This window comes from Chelonoidis abingdonii, chromosome 6 (assembly GCF_003597395.2).
Source record: "Chelonoidis abingdonii isolate Lonesome George chromosome 6, CheloAbing_2.0, whole genome shotgun sequence".
Classification (NCBI taxonomy): Eukaryota; Metazoa; Chordata; order Testudines; family Testudinidae; genus Chelonoidis; species Chelonoidis abingdonii.
The window spans coordinates 109,229,173-109,256,678 of NC_133774.1; the positions used below are offsets into that span (position 1 = coordinate 109,229,173).

The window sequence follows — 27,506 nt, forward strand, 5'->3', positions numbered from 1 at the left end:
ACAATCATTTTCGCGCCTTTTCCCTGATTGCCCTGGCAGACGCCATACATGGCAACCACGGAGCCGTTTTGGCTCTTTGGTCACTGTCACCGGAGTATGCTGTATGTGTGCGCTGAACGAGTGTGGTGGGGGTTAGCTGCAATGCAGGCCGAGCACGTTCAATGCCTTGCCTGAGTAGAGAGACGCTAATCAGTGTCGTGGACCGATGCATGCTGCTGCCTTGTTATGGCAATGAGTGGCAGTGGGTAATCTGTGTCTTTGCTGTAGCTGTCCTCCTGCTGTCGCATGGGTGCCCCCAGGTCTGAGGTGTTTGGGCTTGGGTGCAAAGATAAAAATGTAGATGCGCCACCGGTCATTCCCTCCGTTTAGTTTTTATCTAAAATTGAGTCTAGTCCTGCCGGTAGAATATGGCACGCTACTATAGAGACAGAGAGCACAGGGCCGCTCTGGTCGACCTGCCAGACAATGATGTGCAGCTACATTGCCATTATAGGGGTGCCCCCGCAACAAACCGCAGCCCTTTGTAAAGAGCCTTTTATATCGATATAAAGGGCCTCATTGTGGTGACGGGTACAGAGTTAAATTGGTTTAACGCTGCTAAAATCGGTTTAAGTGCATAGTGCAGACCAGGCCAAAGTTTAAGCCTTCCAAATCAAGCTTAAAAAAAAAACCTCACAGGGTCTTTTAATAAGTTTTCAGGTTCCCCATCATCTTCCATCCTGTCACCCATGCTTCCTCTGAGCCAGTTTAAAAAAAAAGCACTGAAAGATAGCATTGCTATTCTAATTTCTTGGGGGGAAAAGGAGCAATGTTTTCTGGAGAATTTATTTTGTAGGTCTTCATTCAAGAGTCATCATGGTACAAAAGAGAACAGATTAGTTTGTGCCACTGCTGGTTCTGTCCAGGCTGATTAACAGTGTGCAAGGCCCATTTCCTTATGGAGTCCAGGCCTATTTGATACAGAGATGTCTCAAAAAAATTTCCTCAGAATTTTCATTGTCCTACCAGGAATCCCATCTCCATGCACCAGTTTGCCTGGGCCACCAATGCTACGTACATTTTGCAACATTGCATTACCAGTTCCTGGCAGTACTGTTTGCTTCTCTCATAATCCTTGTTTTTCTCACAACTCTGATGGTAACTCTGAAGCCCCACCTACAACAGGTGACTTGTTGATACCCATCTGAGATGTAACCGGTCAATATGTAAAGATTCTTCCCATTGCTTGAGTTCCATAGCCGCCTCATCTGTTTTCAGAGTTGCCCCTTAGAATACCCAGATCTTGAAGAGGTACTATTAGACATTTATGGTTCTAGTTGCCCAGGGAGAGATTTCACAGTGACCAGAAGTGGAAACTTTTCTATGGTGGGGATGCACTTCTCTACAAATTTTCCTGTTTAGTAATGGACTTCCAGAATCAGGAAACAGATTATCTTCTGCATCACCTGAGGAAACTCAGATAGGCCCCATTTAGTTCAGGCAAATGGTTGTCCTATGAAGTTAATCACAACTTTCTAGATTTACAAACCCCTTAAGAAGGTGGTTCTGACTTTCTCTTCTTAAGACTCCCTCTGAGTTTAGCTGCTGTTTACTTGAAAAGCAACAATTGAACCTCTGTGGCATATTGACACTTCAGGTTGGAACAAGAAAGTAAAGTTAAAAAATACTGAGTAAAGCAAGGGAAGCTCTCTGCTACTAGAGCAGGAAGTTTTGTAGATTATTTATTTTTTGTGTTCAGTAGTGTCTAGTGGGTGCTTTCCAAGCCCTCATTAAGTGCAGTCCCTTATGTGAGGAGCTTGCACTATAAAGCATCTAATGATTAAAACCACTTATGTTTAAGCAAAAAATTAGCCTTTGTATCCAATTATTAAACACATGGTGATTGGACCCATAAAATAAAAACTAAATCATTGAGTCCTAAAGTAGTTAACAGAAATGTAGTGGTTTAGACACTGATTCCTATAGCTATCCAGCATTTTGAACCTCTTGATCTGGGGGGAACTTCTAGTCCAGGACCCCCTCAAATTCCCAGACCATCAGCACTGGAGGCACTTTGCCTGGAACCTGAGATATTTTGCTTTCTAGAGCATGAATACTTGGTAGAGTATGTAGACTTGTTGTTCACATTTTGAAACTGTCCATAAATCCATTCTGAGAACTTGGTACTCATGATGCGTTTCAAAGAACAAAAATCACATTGTTTCTGACAACCAGAGCTATATAACCTGGAGTTTCTTCTGGACATGGCTCTTGACTGGACATGAGTCTTACTTCCTGAAAGTCCAAGCCTCACTGTTTAGGAGCTTTGTGGTATATTCCTTCCACCCCTAGCCTCACACTTACTAATCCTTTAAACCTACATTTTTTCAGAGACAACATCTGGAGTCTGTGTGCATTATGTGCATCGCTGAACCTGGTGTTTTTGTTGTTGGTTTTTTTAAATATATGATGGAGTCTTCCCCATATTTCCTATTAAAATGATTTTCTATTAGTAGTTACATCAGTGGAGTGTGAATAAGTTTGAAGGCCTTATTCATCTGGAATCCTTACATGCAGCTTTTTCCAGATGTGATTCTCAGACCTTCACCAAAATTTTCTGTCTCCAAAAATTATGATTTTAATTTGAACCAATGTATTTAAACATAAGAATGGCTAAACTGGGTCAGACCAATAGTCCATCCAGCCCAATGTCTTCTGATAGTGAGGAATGAACAGAACAGGGCAATTGTTGAGTTACCCATCCCCTGTCATCCAGTGCTAGCTTCTGAAGGTCAGAGGTTTTTGAACACCCAGAGCATGAGGTTGCATCCCTGACCATCTTGGCTAATAGCCATTAATGGACCTATCCTCCAAGAATGTATCAAATTCTTTTTTTAAACCCAGTTGTACTTCTGGCTTTCACAACATCCCCTGGCAACAAGTTCCACAGGTTGTGCATTGTGTGAAGAAGTACTTCCTTATGTTTGTTCAAACCTGCTGCCTATTAATTTCATTAGGTGACCCGCTGTTCTGATGTTGCGATTTGTTGTTTGTCTTTCTTGTGTTCTAAGCCCTTCCACACAAAGATATAGGTTGCAGACGTAGATGTAGTCATGACTGACAGTCTTTTTACACAAAACTAACCTTTGGAGAAAATCAGGCACATTTTAAGATTAGGTGGTTGACCTAAGAAGGAATACAGCATGTCCATATCCACTGTTTCCAGATGCATACATTCAGGAATTTGTCAGGTCTATAAATTGTTCATCAGAGATTTCCTTCCTTCTGTGAGGGCTCACTCAGTCAGGCATGTGGCCTTCAGAATGAACAAACAACTCTTATTTGAGGGTTCAGTTGTGTAGGTTGTTCTTCCTTTGCGTTCTGTTTTCTTGCTATTTTAAGTTTCCCTCCTGTTTGTGGAGATTTGTTTTACAGCTGATTACATCCGAGCTGTACGTGGATCATAAAGCACCAGGTGCCCACAAAAGAGAAAAGTAAGATCTATGTACCTCTCTGTAACTTACTTTCTCTGAAATGGACTCCTCGTGCTCCCTGAAACTCCATTCAGGGCATCCTAACTTGCATTAAGTTCCAGCTGGAGCGGGTATTTTCTCAGTCTTTCTTTTTCACCTTTATGGGGTATTTGTGCAGAGAGAGATGGAGAAATCCTGGGTTTCTCTTATATTAGGATCTTCCTTTACCATAAATCTTTATATCTTTAGTAAGTAGATAGATTCACTATCTCCAGGCAGGAAACGTTGATGGTTATTAATCTGAATGTATAGATATCTTCTCAGTTTGGGCTCTTAGTTGAGGAACTAGGGAGGCATTTAGTTCTCTGAATAGCTCCACCCATTGTTACGATATTGTGAAACTAGAGAGAGGTTTGTTTTTTTTAAAAGGAAGTGTCTGTAGGGAAGATAAGGGAGAATTAATTACAGAGTTGTAATGGATCATCGAGCACTGGGTACCCACTTCAGAGAAGAATAAGAGGTAAAGTTCAGTTACGTACCCATAATTTTTTCTTCTGAGTGCCAAAAGCAGTCTTTAACGGTAAAAGAATGTATATTGTAAAAGTAATCTTTCAAAGACTTAATTTTTTCAGAATGAGTCTCATTTCTTTTTCTTATTGCTCTGAAATTATCTGAGTATGTGCAATATAGTGGCTACTGTTCTGTGTGTGTTCATGTATGTGTAGTTTTTGTTTAAATCTGAAAATGGTGGTTGTATGGTCTGGTAATTGCAGTATGGATAAACCAACTATATTTTAAGTGTAGCCTCAATTGTTAAAACTTATTACAAGTGTTTTCAGATGATACTCAGCTTGTGCATGTGTGTCATGGTTGAAATAACATTAACAGTTACTGCATTTATAGCTTCTTTGAGTGGTGTGTATATTATGTCTGAGCAAAAATAAGGGCTGGTCTACACTGAAGCTGTAAGTTACATAACTGAAGTTGACATAACTTACAGTGATGTTTACACCATGCTGTGTCAGCTTGTCTTCTGCCTCTGGAGGAGGGGGAATAGAGACCTCGACAGGAGAGCATTCTGCTATGACTTAGCTTGTTTTCACCAGACCCACTAAATGGACACCGCTGCATTGATTGCAGCAGTGCCAATTTAGCTGTAAGTATAAACAAGCCCTGAGAATTAGCTGGAAGAACAGGGGTGAAGGGAGATGATCATTTTTAATTATATGAATTGTATCCTTTAAAACAGTCTGAAAAACAAGCAGAAGCTGAGGAGGCAGCAGTGGCAACAGCTACAACAGTGGCAGCAGCAACAACTGCAGTAGTTGCGGCTCCTAAAGTGAGCCCTAAAAGAGGAAGACCAGCAGGTAACCTCACCATAAGTCTGACTTAATTTTTTTCTCATTTAATTTTTTTAATGGAGAATGAAAGAATTTACTTCTGTAGACAACAAGTATTACAACACATTTGCTCTCTAAGACAATGTCTACACTAGAGAGCTTACAGTGGTACAGCTGTACCAATGCAGCTGTGCTGCTGTAAGATCTCTCGTGTATCCGCCCTGTGCTGAAAAGGGAGAGCTTTCCCGTTGACATAAGTAATCCACTCCCTACAAGCAGTGATGAGCTGTATTGGCAGGGGAAGCTCTTCCGTCAACATAGCACTGTGCACGCTACCGCTTATGTCAGCGTAAAACTTACGTCACTCAGTGATGTGAATATTCCACGCCCCCGAGTGACATAAGTGATAGTGTAGATATAGCCTAATGCTGAAGGTGACCTCAAAGTATAAAACAGCTTAGTATCGAGTTATGTGCTGAACGTCCCAAATATCAGATGGTGAAGTATTCAGCACATAAGAGTTTCAACTATTAGACTTTGTGATGTCCTCTGAGTTAATATATTTATTACATTGTGATACAAATATCACCCTCACCCATGCTGTTGATGTCACAACTGTTGCAGAACCCTGCTTGTCTATAGAGTATCTGGTAAGAGCTAGTTATTGCTATGTGGCATAGCGCTACAAAGATTTATATTTTATCACAAAGATTATAAAACTGATACTTTTAAAAAAACAGGTTGCAAATGCATACCTGTGGGCTACAATTAAAAAAATAAAACATTGGGGGGGCGGTGAGGAGAGCATTATCAGTTACTGGGGATCTGTGTTTAGTAGTGAGAGTATTAGCATAAGGTATGCTGAGGTGCTACTGGCAGCAGGACCCAGTGTGTCTGTGTAATTCCAGAAGAAGACATGTAACAAACTGAATATCTACCTGGAATGATTTGCCATCAGTGGAATAGTACAATTGTTTCATATCATGCGCCACTGTGAGAATAAATACACTAAAGATTGTGAAGTGCTTTGACAGCTACTGATGAAAAATGCTGCATAAGAGATAGGAAGATTTGCTTGCTGTCCTATATAGTAATACCTAATGTTATTACTGTAGATTCTTTAATATGACTATTAATAAAAGCATGTATACTTACGGCTGCTAGATGTATTTCACCTTTCATTAAAGTTCATCAGGCTTTATTATGCTGGGGAAAAAAGGAACACTTGTATTGTTTGTTAAATGTTATAAATTACCAAACTGAAAAAAGATACAAAAAAAAGTATGAATGAATACTTAGGACTTGTCAGTTACCATCAGTAAAGCTGCATTTATATTTATAAAAGGTTTTCGGAGACAAAACTGAAATATCCCAAAGATGGGGAATCAAATATAAAGGTTAGGAAATAAGCAAGAGTGATGTGCAAAAGCATCTCAGACCTAGTAGGGGGCTGCATGTGTAATTCTGTTCTGTATATACCACACTCATAACCATAGTGTTTGAGCATTTTGAGTAGTGAATTAAGCAGTGTGACTAATATCTGCCATGAGTTTGGTCTCTCATTTCCTTTCCCAAAGGAGAAGTAGGTGCAATGAAGTGTTTGGTTTTTATTTTGGATATATATAACGCGCGCACACACATTGCTGTATGTTAGGGAAAGCAAAGTCAAGGAAATGTGCCTTGTACAAAGATCAGAAGTTGTTGAAATTTGTGATGGTCTTTTGTTCCTTTGGGAGTTCATTCTGTGGTGTTGGGCAAGCCCTTGAGAAAGCTCTGTCTCCTTCACAGACAAGCTTTATCTTTTCATTATGTAGGTGGTAATGTCTTTGTGCAACTTTGATAAGAGTGTTCCTGGAATAAAGCATTCATTTCTGGATACCTGAACACAAGAAAACTTGTAGGGAGCTCAGAAAAAGTAAGAAAAACAATTGAGGGACTGAAGGGATTTTTTCTGAGGAAGATTAAAAGCAGGGAATATTGCGAAAAGTTTGGTAAACAAGTGAAAGAGAGAACAGAACTGTCTATGAAATCTGTATTACATGAAAATATTGCTAACACTTATGCTCTGTTTTTGAAAATAACCAGATTTAATGTACTGCAGTTTTTAATTTATGAAAAGTCATGTTTACTGTGTAAATATACTTGTAAGTAAAAGCTCTTTAAAATTCACAATTTAATACTACATGAGAAAATAGTTCTTTGAGCAATTATATACATCATATTAGCCTGTAGTGTGGACAACAGATAAGTTGCTTCTGATACTCATTTATATTTTCTGGCATTATGAAAACATAAGTTTTGAGGGGATTTTAGATGCCGCCATAGCTTAACTGATTTTAGGGGTTTTTTGGTATGGAAACTAGGAAGTTAGATTTGACTTTGTGCAGATGACTTAAGAAATTAATTCAACCTCTCCTAGCAAAACATACAATTTTAGCAACTTAAAATGAATTGTAAAATGTTTAGAACATAAGAGATATTATCTGTTATGCTTATACATAGAATGTAAGCAATAAAAGGAGTCAATATAAAAGCCAGATGGAATTAAATAAACCCTTCTGGCCTTCTCTGGGGAACATATCACTAGGCAATGTGCAACACAGCATCCCCTGGCATTAGTGTGTCATGTGCATGTATTGCTTAGCAATGCTGCACACTAACTCCAGTGGCATCTTAGATATTGGGAAGTTCATTTCCTAGCAACATGTTCAGTGGAGGCAGCAGGATAATATCTCCTTGTGTTACTGTGCATAATATTTTCATCTTGCAGGACTTAGGATAGATGTGCCAAGGAGGTAGAGAAATTATTTATTATATTGTAAATATATGGTGAAATTAAGAAAACTTTGTGCTGTGTATCTCTGGGTGCCTAATGGAGTTTCCTGACAGTGATCTGTACAGTATTAAATAGTCTCCCAAGTGAAGTTTTGAAAGTTCCATTACAGACATTTTGCACTACTTTGCTATTATAAAAATTCATACTCTGTGACTTAAACATGTGAGAGTGCCAGAGTCTCCAAAATTGAACAAGATACATCTATATCTGTATCATTATAGTCACACACACACTGTGAATTGATATTCCCATTAAATGTATGACTGATGTCTCTGGCAATACCCATCCATAACAAGTACATGTCATGTAAGCCTCTCGTATTGCTTTACCAACCCACCTTATCTGTTGTTTACAACATCCTGATGGTTCTATAGCAGTTAGCCCTGTTGATAGCCTATAATGAGGAAAATCATCTTCTATACTGTAGGATGAGACCACCAAACTCATTTCATTTCTTAACCTAATCTCTGAAAAGGTGATAGGTCAGCATATCAATCCCATTCAGTATTATCTCTCTGATGTTGTTTTATCAGTTGATGTTGCTATGAGGATAGTCGATTTTAAATAAGAAACAGGTAGAGGCTGTAGACTAACCTGATCTTTCTATTTGAACATTAGCTACAGAAGTAAAAGTTCCAAAACCAAGAGGAAGACCCAAATTGGTGAAACCACCTTGTCCTTCAGAAAGTGACATGTGAGTTGGATTTTAATATATAATCTCTTTACATATTGTAAATCAAATGGTGGTTTTGAAGAAGCTAGCATAACTGTGTCACCGAGTGCCTGAGCACTGTTTTTCCTGGGATACTTGATATAGGTGGTTGCTTGCTTTGGTAGATGAAGCAGTTACTAAAGACTTAAATCAGCTGTAAGTATGCCAAGGTAGCTCAAACTCAGGCATGACTAAAAGCTCTTTTTCTCCCTAATTTGAAAAATTTCTTCAAAGAGCCTTATTTTCTGTTAAGTTTGTCTGTACATTTATATCTTAATATCAGATATTCATTTTTGTGATGAAGAAACAGGAGGATCATGCAAAAAACCTGTACTAGCCCTTTACAGATGCTTTATTAAGGTTTGTAATAAGAAACCCCCAGAATCCCACAAGTGAACACCATGGAATCTAAGTGCTGTTTGAAATGGGATAGTGCTATGTACACATCCCTTTTGCCCTATATTAGGGTCATACTAGCTCTTAACCATCCTAAAAATTGAAAGAATAGTCAACTATTTGTATATTCTAAACTTACTTAGTTCTCTTTAGACGGTTTATAGGACATATGTGCATCTACATTAGATATGTGCCTTAAATAAATGTCTTGGTATAATTGATTTAAAAGGTTAGTATTTACTGCAAACATACATGCGTTTAGTATTAAGTGTGTAAGCCAGTCCATTGAAGTAATTGGTACTGCTCTCATGCTTAAAGTTAATCATGTGAGCAAGGGTTTTCAGGATTGGGGTCTAAGTCAGTTAAAATGAGAAGGGGGAGTTTGCATCTCATGAGCCCTAAATTTACAAATACTTAAGCACGTGTTTAACTTTATGCACATGAATAGTCTCACTGACTCCTTGTACTAACTTCAGTAGGTCTACATATATGCATACAGTTAAGCACATACATAAGTGTTTGCTGGACCCAAGTATTAAACATTACTGTTATTTGTCTCTGTGAATTCAGAAACAACAGGGGATAAACCCACTTTCTAAAGGATATCTTCATAATCAAAAGGGTTTGGGAATTGACCTATTTTTTGTAAAGATGAACTATGAAGTGAGGAAGCACTCTTTTTAATAAAGCCATTTATGTAAACATTCATTTTTCCTTTGGCTATTGAGAGTACTTGGCTCCATTGTACACTCAGTATAGATAAGGATTATGAAGCCTAAGGATGAATACTGACTGAAAGATAACAAATTTTTATTATATTTTAGTGTTCATGAGGAGGATAAGACCAAGAAAAAAGTACCAGAAGAAAAACAACCCAAAAAACAGCTGAAAAAAGATGAGGAGGGTCAGAAGGAAGAAGACAAACCAAGGAAAGATACTGACAAAAAGGAAGGAAAAAAGGAAACTGAACCAAAAAGGAAAAGTGCCACTAAAGTGGGTTCTGCATCAGCCTCTGATTCTGAAGAGGATGGAGAAGAGCAGGAAGGTGATAAGGTAAGATATTTTTCTTTGATTAGTTTATATCTTGGTTGTTGATTTTATTTATTCTTCTAAACTGGGCGAAAACATCCACTAAAAACAATGGTTTAGTGAAGATATGCCGTGAAGCTGATTCCAGGTCTTTAATCGTGGGCATTAACAGTTGCAGTCTAGTGTTCAGACTCCCATACAGAGGCATGCTATGGAATGAGAAGTTGCAGAACTCTCTTCCAAAAGGCAATTTCAGTAATCCTTGGTATTATCTAAGAGTAATTTTTTTAAGTGGCTTTAATTTAAATCCACCCTTAGGCAAGTAGCATCTTTTAATACGAAAAAATGCCGTTTAGGAAAGTATAATAGATCTTGAATGCATAGGGCTTTTTCTGTAATTGCTTTTGTAGAGCATAGTAAGGGTTTTGTGAGATTTATTTTGAAAGAAAAAAACTAGAATGTTCTGATCACTTCAGAGTCGATTCCTTTTATGGATTTTGTGCCCCACCCACCCACCACCTATATGTGCGATAACAGATGACTTGCTCCATCTGAGAGAAAAAAATGAGTGCCAGCAAACTTAAATTTATTACCATCACATACACAAGAATCTCTTACCACTCACTTATTAAAGGTAGTTATGGGTAATTCTAGGCCTTGTCCACGTGCCCTTATCAAACAAATGTAGTAATTTAGTTCTGAAATTTTAACTGCTGACATTTTTTTTGATTTGTAGTAACCTAAGTATTCCTCTCTTCCCACCCAATCTCTAAACACTGTTAAATGAAATAGAAGAGAAAAGGAGGAAGAAACTTTCAGGGTGCTCATAGGAGGAATATCCTAAAAGGCCAACATGAGCGAGATGTAGGAGAAAGAAAACGCAAGCAAGAAGAACTGATGGAATCAGAGCCGTGAGTATACTTTAATATGTAGTGGTTGTGCAGGCTGATAGCAGTGGCTGAGAATAACATGAAGAGACAAAATCTGAAGAAAAATTCCTTTAGCGAAGAAAAATCCTTTCAGTCTGAAATGTCTGGTGGTGGTTTCCCCTTTTCTAGTGATATTTTTTTCTAACTTTTCTAGTAACATATCCTCAATTTACATAGATTAATATAAGGGATACATATAATTTGGCGGACGGTGGGAGAAAATTGGACTTCAGAGAATATAAAAAGTATTATCAATCTTGCAATATTTTAGTCTTCGCAATATCAGGGCAGAGTTGACAGGTTCTGTCTAGAATTATTGTGACTATTAATGCTTCCTATATCCAAGCTTACCTTTATGAAGAAAGAGAACTTAACTCTGATCCATGTACCATGTCTTAACTCTTGAATATATGAGGTTGAGAGAGTGCTAGGGCTCATTAATTCCATGGCTGTGGAATTCTGATCAGGTTATAGAATGCATAGGGTTCCCTGGAAAACATTTCCTTCTCTGTCTGGCAGCTGGAGCCCACACCGTCAGACAGAACAAGGAAAAGGTTCTGGCTTATGCTACTCTGGCTCTGCAAAGCCAGTTGAGTGATTTCAGGAGCAGTCTGCACTCGGAAGAGAAACTATCACAAAAGAACCAAGCATCAGCATGGAGAGAAGATGCTGCCAGAAACTTGTTGGGGGGAGGGGGGGGGAACACTAGGAAGAAATCTCTGTCCTGTTCTGGAGAGCAATTCCAGGAAAGGGTGAAGAAGGAACCACCAAGAGATCATGATGTCCCCATTCCCACAGTTGGTGGGAGGGAGGAAGAAAGGGAGAACAAGGTAACAAAACTCTGAGAGAAAAGGAGATGAGAGAGCAGTCCCTCCCTCTCCACATAATTACAACATCTAACATATACTAGTTCCCCTCTAAGCTTTCCATGCCTAGTAACAAGAACGCAAACTCTGTTCTCCTCAACCACCCTTTTCCTGGCAGCCTAAACTTATTCCTTTTTGCTAGCTGCCAAATTGCAAGCATCTCCAGCTCCCAAAGATACTAAACTCTGTCCCTACCATTCTTCAACAGCTGATCTTAATGTATTGTTAATGCATAATTCTGTGCTACACTTCTAATTCTACAACAAATTGTAATGTTGATTTGGTTATTCATTTTAATACTAATGAAATAAACTCGTTTTAAATATCTTTCAAGCTTACTATTATGCTTCTGGGGAGCTAGAAATAGTTGCATTTAAATTATTATAGGTAGGAGAGCATTTGCTTCAGCCTTGGAATTCAGCGTATCATGGAATATGCAGGCCTTTATTATAGCTAGTGACTAATGTTAACAATAAACCTAGAACCAAAAAAAAATTTTAAATGTGCTGTTTACTTCTGCAGTACTCTCTGCCTGCACATTGATAAGAAGGAAGTCTGTTATTCCTCGCAGAACTAATAGTCTAAACAGATGGAACAATCTTGCTTATGCATCTTAAATTTGTTGTATTGTGCCTCTGTGTTATTCCTTTATATTTAAAACTGTATTTTGTTCTGGGCTGCCGGTGTCTTAAAAGATGCTCTGTGAAATTTGTTTTGTGTTCCTGTAAATCTGTGAACCTATAATTGGTTAGAATGAGAGGAACATCCAGGATACGCTTAAGGACTTATTTTTTTTAATGGATTTTTTTGGTCAGATTTTGATATCTGTTGTGTTAACTGCATCAAAAATATACTGAATATGCATTGCAGAAAATGTGGTTCCTCTGTGTGTTAGGATTTCCAAACATAAAATAAGACTTTGTATATATGTAGTAGTACCAACTATAATACAGTCTAAAGCAGTGGTGGGCAACCTGCAGTGGGACCGTCAGGGTAATTCACTGGCAGGCTATGAAACAGTTTGTTTACATTGTCCATCCGCAGCTCCCAGTAGCCACAGTTCGCTGTTCCTGGCCAATGGGAGCTGTGGGAAGCGGCACAGGGACGTGCTGGCTGCTGCTTCCAACAGCTTCCATTGTTCTGGGAGTGGGGAAACGCAGCCACTTGGAGCTGTAGGTGGCCGTGCCTGCGGATAGTCAACGTAAACAGATTGTCTTATGGCCTGCCAGTGGATTACCCTGACGGGCCGCAGGTTGCCCACCACTCGTCTAAAGACTAGATAAACAGGGATTTATAGTGGTTCCTGAACCATGTGGTTGAGAGTTTAAAACTTCTGTTTTGTTCCAAAATAAGACACTGCGACTCTGTAATGTTTTCTCTCCTCCTTCTGTGACTGAAGGGTAGGCATGCCATTATCCTGAAGTTTTTCCCTTTAAGTCCTTATTTTCATTTTATTGTATTGTATTAGTATTTTCACTCATCCTAAGGGAAAGAGCAATGAGATTTGTAAAAATATGGGGTGGGGGGAGGGTAGGAATTAAATTATTTACACTGCTTATTAAGGTGTTTCAATGTGATTAATACATAATATGGCCTTTTGTATTAGGGCACTTACAGAGTTTCTATAGATTTCTCTCCTCCACTGCTGACTGTTGGGGGTGGGGACAATGTTTATGTGGTTTTTGGGATGGGGGAAGTTGCCATATGATAGGGACTGTTAGAATCCTGCACACCCATTACTATGTGTAGCTGGTGTAGAATCAAGTGCCACTTTTAAAGTCTGATGTGAGCCATTAAAGTGTTCTTGAAGTCATAAATTTTCTGTTGTGTGAATCTTTCATACAGTGCATTTTTCTCTTTAACTTGTACGTGCAACAGAAGCACAGAGAATAAAATTTATAAATCTGTATGATTCCTTGTGACTTGATTAATTTGTTTATCTTTCCTTTAATGGTTTGCTGTGTATAAATGCTGATTTGCTATTGAAAGCAATTTGTTAATCTGGAAGAATCTGCTATCCATGCTGTCGTTATTAAATTAATCATAATGTACTTCATTATGCAAGATCAGTGTTTGTCCTTTTCTTGTGCTAAAGTTTTGAGTTACTGCCTTAGTCATGAAACAGCATATCTCATTTTAAAAAGTTGAAATTACAGACTTTAAAAGAAGACAAACGTTGTAAAATGTTTAACATTTTTAATAGGCAGAATAAAGAGGAAACCAAGAAACCAGAAGTAAAGAAGATGGAGAAGAAGCGAGGTTAGTTTAATGAAGCTATACAGAATATTTTTAGTCTCTTTAATTTTAAATAAAACGTATCTATAAACTGAAACTTCATTAGTGAGGGGGTTCTGGATTAAAACAATCCAAGATATTTGAGCTGCGACTCTGCTTCTTGCAAGTACTTTAGGCAGTGCATTTTGTTCCAAATCTTTTGCTACATCCCTACCTCCGATGTGCTTCTCTGCCTTCAGCAGTGCAAACAAAGCCACTTTCCAGTACTCCCGCTTTATCCATTGTCATTCCATTTTTAAAGCTGTTTATGTGGGTAGCAGGGAGCAGCGTCTTTCTCCATCTCTTAGGAGAAATGTCTGATTCTCTGCACCCTGAACTGGACTACTCAGGAAGTTCCTGTGCTCCATTTGTTTATTCTCTTCTGCCCCATCATAGCAGAGCAGTTGACAAGGCGTTTCAATCTTTAAGACGACACACTCAGGAGCCCTATCACAACTACTCAGAGACACTTGTTCTGCCAAGAGAAGGAGCTTAGGCTCTGGACAACTTACTGGGGCCTCCACATCCTTGCACGCTAATCTAGACACCTTTGCAAGGGAAAGTCATTCCTTTTCATTCTTTGGGGCTGATCAAAGTTGACTGTCCTCACAAAAAAGGAATTCTTGGGGGCCAGTCCAAATATCTCCCCTCCCATCTTAGTAAAATTCTTTAATATTTGCTACATCCTGATTTGTCTATGATTGGAGGCAGGCTCAGAATCCATAATGGAAAACTGGTTGCTTTATTTCCTTTCTGGAATTGGTCTCCTGCACTTGTACTCTTCTACACTCCCACTCCCATGAGAAGCCTTTCAATGCTTCTGCAGTAGCCCCTTCAGGATCCCTTAATACAGATGAGTGAGGCTTTACTGTTTAAAGATCTGCTTTTAACATAAATAATATAGGTGTACTGGTTTGAGCGTGGTGATGTTGCAGAGACTAAGACAAATCTGAGATTCCTCCAGTATTTTATAGGAAGCTGTTTTGTCCAAATGTCTCTGAATATAAATGTATACATGTAAGAACAAATAATGTAGAACATACTTACAGGAAGGGGGACTCTTTCCTGGGAAGCAGTGACTTTGAAAAAGATTTGGGGGTCAATAATCAGCTTAACAGGAGCTCAAAACACAGTGCTATGGCCAAAAGGGCTAATGTGACTGATGCATAAACGTGATTCTCAAGTAAGAGTAGAGAGGTTATTTTACTTTTGTGTTTGGCACTGGTGTGACTACTGTTGGAATAGTAGAACATAAGAGGGTTTGGAAAAGAGCCACAAGAATGATTAAGGGATTAGAAAACGTGCCTTATAGTGATAGACTCAAGGAGCTCAGTCTATTTAGCTTAACAAAGAGGAGGTTAAGGGGAACCTTGATTAGTCTCTAAGTACCTACATGGGGAACATATACTTAATAATGGGCTCTCCAGTCTAGCAGAGAAAGGTATAACATGATCCAATGTCTGAAAGTTGAAGTTAGACAATTCAGACTGGAAATAAGGGGTACATTTTTAATGGTGAGAGTAATGAACTGTTGTAACAACTCACCAAGGGTAGTATTGGATTCTCCATCACTAGAAATTTTTTAAATCATAAATTAGTTGTTCTTCTAAAATCTGTGCTCTAGAAATTATTTTTTGGGAGCTCTGTGGCCTGTTATAGAAGATCAGATGATCACAATGGCCCCTTCTGGCCTGGGAATCTATGAATTAGGGGAGATGGGAGTCCTAGAAAAGTGAGAGAGAACAAATTTTCCATTTTTCTGTAGTATATCCAAAACACACACCATATACTAACTGAAGAAAGTACAGAAGATAGTTCAGCCCATATGGATTAGTCAAAGAACCAACCCTCCATTTAATTTTATCACTAATAAACTTGTCATGGCAAAGCACATGCATTGCCTGCTTGCCAGCCATCTTATTTGACAAATTTGAACTACTTTAAGTGACCGGTTACTCCCAAGTGCCTAGAACCACAACCTGTGGCAGGGTGACTCTTGCAGGAGAAGGGTGTGGCCACCTCTTTTCCTTCACTTTGTAGGGTGCCAGGCACCTTGTCTAAAGGCTGTTCAAATACTTATATCTTATTATCCAGACTTCTTTTGCCTGGGTTAACAACTATATTGTATTTCCAATTGTATTTTGACAATTAGACATAAGTGTGGAAAATTTTTGTAATGTGTAGCATATGCTGCTGGGAAGAACATTGCATAGATTTAAAAAACTGGACAATATTTGGCAAATAATTGTGTTGCAGCATCCGATACACTAATGGTTTTGGTCAAAATAGAGTACTTTATGGTTAACTGATATGGCTGTTTATCCATACATACATTTTTTTTCTTCATTCAGTCAGCAATTTCATCTTTGTAGAAATCTTGTTCTGAAAGATATCCTGCATTAATAGATTTGATAGTCACTGCATCATTCAAATAAAATTATTTTTAATCTTTAGAAACATCAATGGATTCTCGGCTTCAAAGGATACATGCAGAAATTAAAAATTCCCTCAAAATTGACAATCTTGTAAGTATGTTGTGTTTAATAACAGGTGTATATTTACAGTGCAGTCAGCTAAAATGTTTTGGAATCCTCTGAAATGTTACTCAGATTGTTGCACTTAAAGGTATGCCATCAGATAAACTTGCATCTTAAAAAAATAAACCTTGACTTTAAGATTAATACTAATAGATTTTTCAAACTGAATTCTAAAATTCTAACTTACTTTTCATTATTTTATCTAAATTCTTAAAATATGCACTTCACTTACCTTGTACAAAGAAACCTAACCTGTTTTCACATTTTTCTATGATCTGTCCACTTTCTGGAACTGGTGCACTGTGAAGTTTGTACAGGATAGTGCTGTGAAGTTTGGGTTGCACAGAATGCAAGGGGATGTTTAAATCCTACTGTCATCAACTTGCAAGGTCAAAAATCATGAAACACTGGGGGAAGTGGGTGAAAACTATTTTAAAAAAATTTAAACTAGTTTTACTACTACATCTCCTTATCCCATCAACTGAAGTTAGATTCTTGGATGAGAATCCATCTTCATCTGTCCAAAGTGGCACTAAGGTTCACTGCTTACTCTCTTCTTTGAAGCAATCCATCCACTGCATTCTCAGCTTTCCTCCTGGCCTCTTGCCTACCTCCTCCTGCCATGCTTTCTTCGCAGGTGCAGGTGCTCTTCATTCATCCTCTATATGTATTTGAACCAGTGACTTTTGTCAGCCACATTACTTTGATGACTTCTGTCCTATTTCTTTCCTTCCAAAATCTGGCCCTTTGTGTAACTTCCTTACGCTTCTTGTGACTGATGGAGAAGATTGCTTCCCTGCTGACTTCTCACTAGACACTATGCTCCTTCTGTTGTCACTATATATTCCAGCAGCAGTGGGGGTGGGAGGGAAGAGTGCAGTTGGGTTAGAGAGTGGACACGTTGGTTTGGGGTCCTTCTCTGCCCTTTCCTCATTGTTCATCATAGCACTATCTGGGGAATTAAGGGAAAAGGTAGGAGAGCAGGTGTTGCCTCCAGCCCAGTGCCTGCTCCTCATTGCTCAATTTGCCCCATGTGAACAGTCTGCAGCAATGGTGGGCAACCTGTGGGTAATCCACTGGTGGGCCACCAGACAGTTTGTTTACATTTGCACGGCCACCCACAGCTCCCATTGCCCGCTGTTCGTCATTCCTGGCCAATGGGAGCTGCGGAAAGCGGCTCAGGCTGCAGGGACGTGCTGGCTGCCACTTCCCGCAGCTCCCATTGGCTGGGATCAGCAGGCAATGGGAGCTGCGAGTGGCCATGCAAATGTAAACAAACTGGCGGGCCACCAGTGGATTACCCTGACGGGCCACAGGTTGCCCAGCACTGATCTGCAGTCTGGAGAAGCTGACTCTGCAGCGAGCACTTCAGTGGTCTTTGCTAGTGGCAGTCTGAGTTGCAGTACAGCATTTGAAGCTCAGTCTGCCAACACTGGTATCTTGTGCTCGAAGCAACAAATGTAGCATGAATTTCAGCTCAATCGGAAATCCTGGGCTGCCAGAATTTTTTCACAAGAGACAAGTAAAAATAGTCAAAAATCACAGGACTTGTTAAAATATCTCAAGAATTGGCAACCATGAAATCCAAATAAATGGTGCTTCTTCAAAGGCTTGCATATGTCCACTACACGGCAGGTGTGTGCATGTCCCATATGCTGGTACTGGAGAGTTTTCCTTAGTAGTACATGTAAGGGTGGCCCCACCCACTTCTTAGATCCTTGTGCTCCATACAAGGGCAGAAAAGGCATAGCTGCCCTGCCCCTTCTTCAGTTCATTCTTACCGTCCATGGAGAATGGTTGGACCATCTTCTTCCCAGTGAAAAAACTTATTGCTTTTTGGTCACTTACCTAATGTTACTCTTTTCGTGTTTTTCGCATCATTTGATTTTTCTTTATTCTAATTTTGTTTTAGTTTGAATTTTTTTCAGTTCACTGTCTTCAGGCCTCACCCAGTGCTGGGTAAGCCTATGCCAAGATCCCCCATATCTTGGCACTTTACTCAGGTTGTCGGAAGCCCATGTCTGATGGAAACCCTCATTAACATTATATCAACTGCTTAAGCAAAGTCTGTTGAGAGACAGGTGCACCATTTGTTGCAGTTTCAAGACCAGGATAAAAACTCTGAGGAAAGAGTGCTTTCGTTACATCTTAATGGAGGTGGCACTTAGATTGGCATCCAAACCTCCTAGATTGCCCAGGGGAAGCTGTTTCATGACTCCTTCCCAGAGTATTCCCTCAGCTGTTTTTATACATAGGGGCCACATGAGGTCCCCATCACTGGGACTTGTCTTCTCTAGGTCAAGGGCTGCAGAGTGTTTACTGCCTCAGAAACAAAAATAAGTTGGCATCAGGTTCCTCAAAGATCGGGAATTGGAATTCCTTCAGAGAAGGCTGGTCCAGTACTAGTGGTAGAGTGCACCCTCGGACTCTCTGCTCCCTGGTACCAGCTCATACAGTGGGACCTGAGCCGTTGACTCTGGTGCCTTCTCTGGGCAATTGAAATGGGCTATTTCTTTGGCTGGGACAGACGAGACTTCTCTGATCACAGCAGGACAACCACCCATGTCAGTGCCAACAGTGTCTGAAGTTTATGGCAAAGCAAGGGACTTATGTTTGTCATTACCACTGTTGCCATTACATTAGGGTGAGGACTGTCAGCCAATGTCAGTGGAGGTGCTGATGATGTCTGCATCAGGACTCTATTTTGGACCCACTGGCTACAAGCCAGGTGCAACTCTCTTCAACCTCACCAGCTCCTCCACATCTGGGAAGATATTCATGATGTAGGTCTAGATCACCTTAGGAGAATGGCAGTTTCTCTTGGCATTCAGGTGGAATTGGTGGAGGAGAACATCCACAAGCTGGTTAACATTGTACATCACACCCTTTTGCGAAAGGTACCCCTGCCTATAAATGATGCTGTTACACTGCTCTCTAAAACATGGTGGCAAATTCCTTCTTCCATCCCACCTGTGGCCAAATGAATGGAAATAAATATCAGGTTCTGTCCCAAGAAGTTGAGCAGTTTTATTTACACCTTATGCCAGGGATTGGCAACCTTTGGCACGCAGTATGCCAGGGTAAGCACCCTGGCAGGCCGGACTGGTTTGTTTACTTCCCACGTCTGCAGGTTCAGCCGATCATGACTCCCACTGGCCGCGGTTCACTGCTCTAGGCCAATGGGGACTGCGAGAAGCCGCAGCCAGCACATCCCTCATCCCAAGCCACTTCCTGCAGCTCCCATTGGCCTGGCATGGCGAACCTCAGGCAGTGGGAGCTGCAATCGGCCGAACCTGTGGACGCAGCAGGTAAACAAACCGGTCCGGCCTGCCAGGGTGCTTACCCTGGTGGGCCGTGTGCCAACGGTTGCCGATCCTTGCTGTATGTCAAACTCACTAGTAGTGGCTGTCGTGAATGAAAAGGGTCATTAAGACTGGGCTAAAGCTTCCCCAAAAGAAAGTGATGCCAATAATCTTGATCTTTTTGGTAGAAAGATTTATTCTATGGTGAATTTACAGCTCCACATTGCCAGTCTTCAGGCACTGTTGTCAAGGGACAAGTATTCCAGATGGGAGACATTCTATTTGCGACCCACCTGCCGGAAGGTCCTAGGGAACCTTTCTCTCTGAGCCCAAACATCTACACTTCAATTTAACTGCCCCTTAGTCTGAGCCTGAGTCAGCTGGCATGGGCCAGCTGCAGGTTTTTAATTGCGGTATAGACATACCCAGTATGATCCTTCACATCAGGCTGCATCTCAGAGTGCTACATGCATGATGCAGATCAGTATATTTCCCTCACATTCACAACTTGGACAATTGTATGTGCATCCTGGATGGGGTTTTGTCTCCTCTGAGCTGGTGGGTGAGTGAAGACAAAATCTGTATGGGAGTTTCCTTTGCTGCATCTCTCCCTTCTATGACTCTGATAATGGATGCTTCAACCACGGTCTGGGGAGCACTTCTGGGCAATCTTCAGGCCCAAGGGTTGTGGGCTGCCCACAAGGCTAAGGTTACATATAAACATTCTCGAATTGCAAACTTTTTTTTTTTTTTGTGCATGTCAGTGGTTCCTGCCTCATATTCAGGGGAAAACTTTCCCAGTGCTAACCGACAGCACCACAGCAGTGTTTTATGTAATCGAGAAGATGCCAGATCAGACAGCCTGTCAGGAAGCTGTCAAGTTGTGGAATATCTGCATTCGGAGCTCGATCATTCTGAAGCATCTTACTTGCCAGGGGTTCAGAACAGCTTGGCAGAATGCGTATGCCAATCCTTCAGTTTAGACCATGAATGGTCTCTCAACACAACCATTCTAGCTTCAGTATTCCACACAGAAGGTCTTTCATCAGTCAGTCTCTTTCCTCAATTCTGTTAGTGTGGGCCATAGCACCAGGTCAACTTCAGACACATTTCTATTCCCATGGGAGAAGGACTTGTTATATGTATATCCATCAGTTCCCCCCGATTCCCAGGTTCATTCTCAAGCTAAAGCAAGATCAGGACAGAGTAATACTTAAAGTTCCAGCCTGGCCAAGCGTGGGGCAACTATTGTATTCTAGCCTTCACAGGGTTCCCACTCGAGAGCCCTGGGTATTACTATTAATCAGAGACCTCATTGCACAGAACCATGGCCTGGTATTTTACCCAAATCCTCAGATGCTGTACCTCACAGCATGGCACATCAGTGGTTAAGTGCCCAGGAGGGTGTCTCTCAGCAGCAGTTCAGAATGTCCTCCTTAATCATAGGAAACCTTCTACAAGAGTTGCTTACCTGAATAAGTGGAAATGTTCTTCAGCTGGGTGGCCTCAAGTAACGTGCCACCTATTTAGGCAAAGATACACTCAATCCTAGACTACCTCTTGTATCTTAAGGCATAACATCTGTTGCCCAGTTCCATTAGAGTGCATCTGGCCATCATCTCAACATGTTACCTTCAGATCAGTGGTAAGACAGTTTTCATTCAGTCTATCATGACCAAGTTCCTGAAAGGCCTAACTAGATTTTCAGTCTGTCAGGGATCTGTACCAACTTGAAATCTGAATTTCGTGGTGTTGGCTCTAATGGATCCTCCTTTCAAGCCTTTAGTGTCGTGCTCATTTATATGTGTTCCAGTGAAAGTGGCTTTCTTATTGGCCCTCACCCCCACTAGGCAAGTGAGAGAGCTGAATGATCTATCTTACACAGTTTTTTTTTTACCAAAAAAGGTTCAGCTTAAGCCAAACCGCGTGCTGACAAGGACAAGGCGCTCCGCACCCTAGATGTTTGAGCTTCAGATTTTTACCTGAACTGGACAGAGCCTTTCAGGTTTCTTCACAGCTTTTTGTTTCATTTGCAGAGCATATGAGAGGATAATCAGTTACAACACAGAGAGTCTCAAAATGGATTAGCAGCTTCATTGCTATTTATTATACTGTCAAAGGTGTAGCGCCTCCAGATAAGCTGATAACATGCTCAACCAGAGTGCTTTCAGTCTCAGCAACATTTGTGGTGCATGTCCCTATTGTGGACATATGATGTAGTTTTCCATTGAGACATACACTTGCCCACTGCATCAAGGGAGGATGCAAATGTAGGAAAAATGGTTCTGTGGTCCCTCTTCCGATGAGACTTCAAACCCCATAACCTGGGGTTAGCAGCTTGGGAGTCACCTACAGTGTAATGGACATATGCAAGCACTCGAAGAAAAAATGGTTTCTCGCCTTCTTTTAATGGTTGTTCAAGATAATTGCATATGTCCATTACATGATCTGCCCTTCTTCCCTGATGAAGTCTATCACTGGCTTCCCTGCAGAGGAACTGAAGGAAAGGCAGGGCAGCTGCACCCTCATTCTGTGCAAGAGGAGCCAGAAGGTGGGTCAAGCTGCACCCATGGTACTGTTAGGAGAACTCCCCAGCACAATCTTCAGTTGTAATGGACATACGCAACACATCTTGAAGAATAACAGTTACAAGAAGGGAAGTGACTATTTTTAATTGAAATTGACGTAAAAATAATTAAAATACTTCCACTGATATTAGATGTATAAAAAATATATCCAGTTCTACAAAATCTAAATCTTTGGTTTATTCTGCAGACCATTGGTTTGACTCCAAAACAATAAAAAACAGACATCATTTTCAGAGGCTTTTTATTATTGAGTTAAACTTGAACTGGCTTTTTTTTTTACCCTTTTTTTGTGGTAATATCTTCTTATCAAGACAAGGAAGGTTGGTTGCAGAAAAATAATAATAATCTAACTGATCATGTTCATCATTAAGCAAAACATGGGGAAATATAGTATACTGTGCAGAAACAATAGTCCTGACTTTTTCCCTCCCAGCTAGAGCTGGACAGAAGTTTTTGGATAAATAGCTTATTTGCGAAAAAAAGCAGGTTCAATTGACCCAAAACTATTTGCAGATTTGACATGAATTTGCTGAATAGTTTTGGCACACAAGTGTTTTTTTGGGGGAACTTAGGTGATAGTCACAAAACGGCTAGAGAATGCAATAGTCACCTACATTGCAGGAGAGTGCCCTAGCCCGTGGGCTATTCTGGTGTGATTATTTCTCAGACTGTCCCGTTGAAGCTGTTTGATAGTATAATTTATTGGAGCAGGGAAATGAACTTGGGTGTTCCTCCATCCTGTGTGAGTGCCCTAACCAACAGGCTATACATCCATTCTTTTCTTTTTTTCTCTCCCTTCCTCCCTCTCTTGCTCCACTGACTAGTCAAATAATTGATAGAAAGTGGAGTGGCTTCAACAGAGAGAGATTGAGAAGGACCTACCCAAAACTATCCTAAAGCCCTAATAGGTTTGAACTCTCACCTGGGAGGTGAATCCTTCTCCGTATCAGGGAGTAACCCGTAATAAACTCTTCACCCCTCAGCACAGGTGCTAAAAGTCTCAATTAAGATGCAGAATATTATCAATGAGTTTTATGCTGGCAGATGGATCTTCTTAGCTCCAACCCAGATATAAAAAGTTGGAGTCTCTCTCTGAGGAAAAGGAAACAAAGGGCTGACACAGGGATCCTGCAGGGAAGCTTTAGTACAAGCTGAACTTGGGGAGAAACTTTAGCTCAAAATTTTCATACTTAGGCACTTAAGTATTGGATTCATGGAAGCAACAGAAAGCAGAGTGAAGTTTTGTTTTTAGTACTTTCGTAGTACCAAGATACAGGGAACTTTTTAGGGAAAAAAGTTAGGATTTGAGACACGAACTGCTTTGTGTTGAAAAAAGTGGTTAAGTTTGAAATAGACTTTACTGAATGTTCTTGTACTATGAACATATGAAGTACTCTCTTTGGGAAAACTTTGGAATTCAGTTTGTGTCAATCATTTTTCTCATTTGTAGATTTTTTTTTTTTGAGTATACAGATTTAAGGGATTTGCGTTTATGTACATTGTTATAAATTCCAAACTACTGATAAGACTTTTAAACTAATATTCTGTGTATATACATATTCTAGTACTGCAGATAAGTAATATCAGAAACCAAGGCTTATAAATTTTAAACAAAAATATAAAAAGCTAAAGTTAAGTTCAGGTTAACACTTGCAATTGGCTTCTTGTTTAACAGGATGTGAATAGATGTATTGAGGCCCTAGATGAGCTATCTTCACTTCAGGTCACAATGCAACAAGCTCAGAAGCACACAGAGATGATCTTGACGCTAAAGAAAGTAAGGTTTGCAACTTCATTCTAAACAGCATAATGCATCTTTATCCTCAAAGTACAATGTATTGTCTGTTCTCTTGAGTTATCATTTAAGCTGATTGAATTCATTGGACCTTGTGAAAATTCCTGCTTTGTTTCTTTAGAAGTCTGATTATAGTTTAAAATAAAAAACCTTGTGCACATCCTATATTTATTTTGTTACATCTCACACATATATCTTCAGATACGGAAATTCAAAGTTAGCCAGGTTATCATGGAGAAATCCACTATGCTGTACAACAAGTTCAAGACCATGTTTCTGGTTGGGGAAGGAGATTCTGTCCTCTCACAAGTGCTGAATAAATCACTTGCTGAGCAAAAACAGCATGAGGAAGCAAATAAAACCAAAGAACAATGGAAGAAAGGACAAAACAAGAAAATGGAAAAAGAAAAAGAGCAAACAGGTATGTGGTGGTGTCCTCAAACTTCCCTCTGGACAGCTTAACAATATTAACCCAGACAGTCAACTCTTATATGGAAATAGTTTCTATTTTCCGTAAACCCATGTTGATTGGCATTAATAAATATTTCCCTTCTTTAACTCTTTTATTAATCAAGTCCCATATTAATTGTTCCATTAGCCAGGACTGCTGACAGATATGTAATTAGCCAGGTCATCCCATTTACCCTTTTTAAATTTTAGCACAGTAGATTTTTTCCAGTCCTCTTTGAATGCTAGGAGAGTTCCAGACTTACTGAAAATCTACATTAGTTCCTCAGCCAGCACTTTCACAGCTCTTGGATGCAGGTATCTGGACCTGCTGAATTAAAAATGTCTAGCTTTAATAGCGTCTGTTTAATGTTCTCCAAAGTTACTAGTGAAATGGAAAATTTTTCATCATCATCATGATATACGATTACATCATCTGGCTCTTTCCCAAATACAGAACAGTAATATTTATTGCACGCTTCTACTTTTTCTGCATTATTATGGACAATTCTGCCATTTCCATCTAGTAACGGGCCAATCTTATTGTTAGAATTCATTTCGTTCCTAATATATTTGAAATATTCCTTATTTTCTTTAACTCTGCTAGCCACAGATAGATATTATTTATTTTCTACAATTCCTAACTTCTGATTTATGTTTCAAACTATTAACTTCCCTTTTCTTCCGTAGGGAGTCGGGGTGTGAAAATTTGCTTTCACGTTCTCTAAAAACAACCTGTCTTTAGAAACTTCCTTCTTGCTATTGGGATTGTTGCTTTTTGAGCATGTAGTAAATATTCTTCAGCAGTTCCCAGTTATTATTCACATTTTACCATTTAAATTCTTTCTTGCAACTGTTGTGGCTCATAATCGTTTTCAGCTTTGAGGCAATGGCCTTTTTAAAGCACCAATTGTGTTTATTACTGGTTTGGACTTTATTCTGGGCTCACATAAAAAAGTACGATCAAATCATGATAAGTTGAACCTAAGCCACCACTAATTTTTAGTTGTGTGATCAATTCTTTTTTATCCCTCAAAATAAGATCTAATACAGAATTCCCCCATGTTGGATTCAACACTTTTTGATTAGGAAACTATTGTGTACAATACAGTAAAAGCTGTGATATCTAGTACTTTATCAACCAGAAAGCTCTATTAACCATCATTTCTGACATCTTCCAATACAAATCTTCCATCTACTAACCGACACTAGCATACTGCCCAGGAGGATTGCATATTCTCCACTCTACTTTTATGCAAAAGAGGAAGAAGACAAGTAAGCAAGCTGATATCAGGAATTCATTCAAAAAAGCAGCTTCCAGGGTGTATCATAGGGTCATTACAGTCATCTCCTCCTCCTCCTCTCCCCCCCCCCCCCCAATGCCCGGTTCAATAATACCAACTAGATTGATATTGTCCACTTAGTCAAATTGTTTCAAAACTTTTGGTACAGATGTCCATCTTCTTCATTAGTAGCTACTTTCAATACGGCTTGACCCAGTCAGAGGAGGTACTTAACATTCTCACTGTTTAGGCCACCAATCCTAATAAAGAACCCAAAAGTAGTACTTTGTTTCTTTATCATGCTTACCTTTTTATTTCTGTTTCTCATAATTTCCAGCAAAATACTGGAGCAACAAACTATTTAGAGGATGACAGAGTTCTCAGGGTATAACAATTTTTTAATATTTGAAATTTCATCAGTAAATCAGCTTCATACTCTTCTTCCTCACTGCAGTCTCTCCACATATCTGTCCCTCCTGTAGAAACTGTCCTCCATTTCAAGTGGAGGGGAGCCTACTGCAATTCCATAGTAAAAATAGTTGTCCTTGGTATCTCCAGTCTGGCCAAACCGAATAAGAACTGAAAATCTTCAAATTTGTTCTCTTGATATTTCCAACGTAACTTTTGTAAATCTATTACTTCTGAACTTAGAGACTTTTTCAAACCTCCTTGAGTTTTTATTTGTGTGTTGTGTGTTGTGAAGTACAAGAAAAGTAGTTTTCAGCAATAATTTATATACCTAATGTTTATGATATTTTAGGTATTCTTTATAAAATGGAGAATGCTTGTGGTTTTTATTTAAATATTCAAGGAAGTTATGGGGCTGAATTGGGTATATAAAATAGGCCAAAATCTAATGAAACATGTCACAATACTAGCTTTTTCTTTTTAGATACTATTTCAGTTTAAAGTTTCAGGACTAAGTATGACAAACTCACAACACAGAAGTTGATGCTAGCCACAAAAGGATTCTGTGGTAACTTACAGTTTTGCTTTTTGGCTACTTAATGCACTATGCTGACATTGTGGAGTCTTTTTGCTTTGTAATTTCAAAGGTTCAAAGATACTGAACGGAGGGCCTGATGCTCAAGACAGTAACCAGTCACAGCACAATGGAGACAGCACTGAAGAAAAAAGAGACAAGCATGAAGTCGGCACTAAGAAAAAGTGAGGGTAGTTTTAATCTTTGTAACAATGAATTATACTTGTTCCTCTGTTTTAGAAGGCTTTTTTAAAAAAAATGAGTAATAAAAATTAGCAATGTTGTTAAGTTACTACTTTAGTCATGTTTTGGATACTTGACTGATATTTTACAAGGTTTTTCCTAAGGATTGTAGGAAAAAACAGTGCCAAGTCAATATTTGTCTCAACGTTCAAACTTCAAGTGAGGAAAAAATTGTAGTATAAAAATAAATGCTTCGGACTCTTATTTTGATATTTCTTAGTCTAGAAGTTCAGGGCTGATTTTACAGAAAGTAAAGGTAGAGGACAGACCATTTCAGGTATAACAATGACACTGCAATAAACAGTCTTGATTTACTAGATTTCAGGCTAATACAAACACAGGTGGAAACTGTTTTAAACCTGGAAGCAAAGGCAGCCCAGGTCAAAGGGAAAATATGACATAGAAAATTATGTGAAACTGCTTTATTTCTACCATAAAACTTTTTTACAAAATATGTGTAATTCATGTAATATCCACTGATTAATAAACCTGTTA

The 27,506-nt window shown here is 39.5% G+C and overlaps 1 protein-coding gene across 4 annotated transcripts in view; it reads left to right on the forward strand.

Moving 5' to 3' along the window:
• Positions 1-27,506, forward strand: part of PSIP1 (PC4 and SRSF1 interacting protein 1) — a 70,905-nt gene that overhangs the window by 31,897 nt on the left and 11,502 nt on the right. For 2 of the 4 annotated variants that reach the window (XM_032791711.2, XM_032791712.2), the window contains 9 exons: positions 4,702-4,819; positions 8,247-8,322; positions 9,561-9,789; positions 10,558-10,676; positions 13,764-13,819; positions 16,289-16,359; positions 23,937-24,038; positions 24,258-24,477; positions 26,842-26,953. In XM_032791711.2, the coding sequence (XP_032647602.1) occupies positions 4,702-4,819; positions 8,247-8,322; positions 9,561-9,789; positions 10,558-10,676; positions 13,764-13,819; positions 16,289-16,359; positions 23,937-24,038; positions 24,258-24,477; positions 26,842-26,953 (1,103 nt within the window). Of the gene's footprint in view, positions 1-4,701; positions 4,820-8,246; positions 8,323-9,560; positions 9,790-10,557; positions 10,677-11,213; positions 13,625-13,763; positions 13,820-16,288; positions 16,360-23,936; positions 24,039-24,257; positions 24,478-26,841; positions 26,954-27,506 lie in introns of those variants that run through there. The other 2 variants (XR_012656160.1, XM_032791713.2) reach the window with 2 other exon arrangements.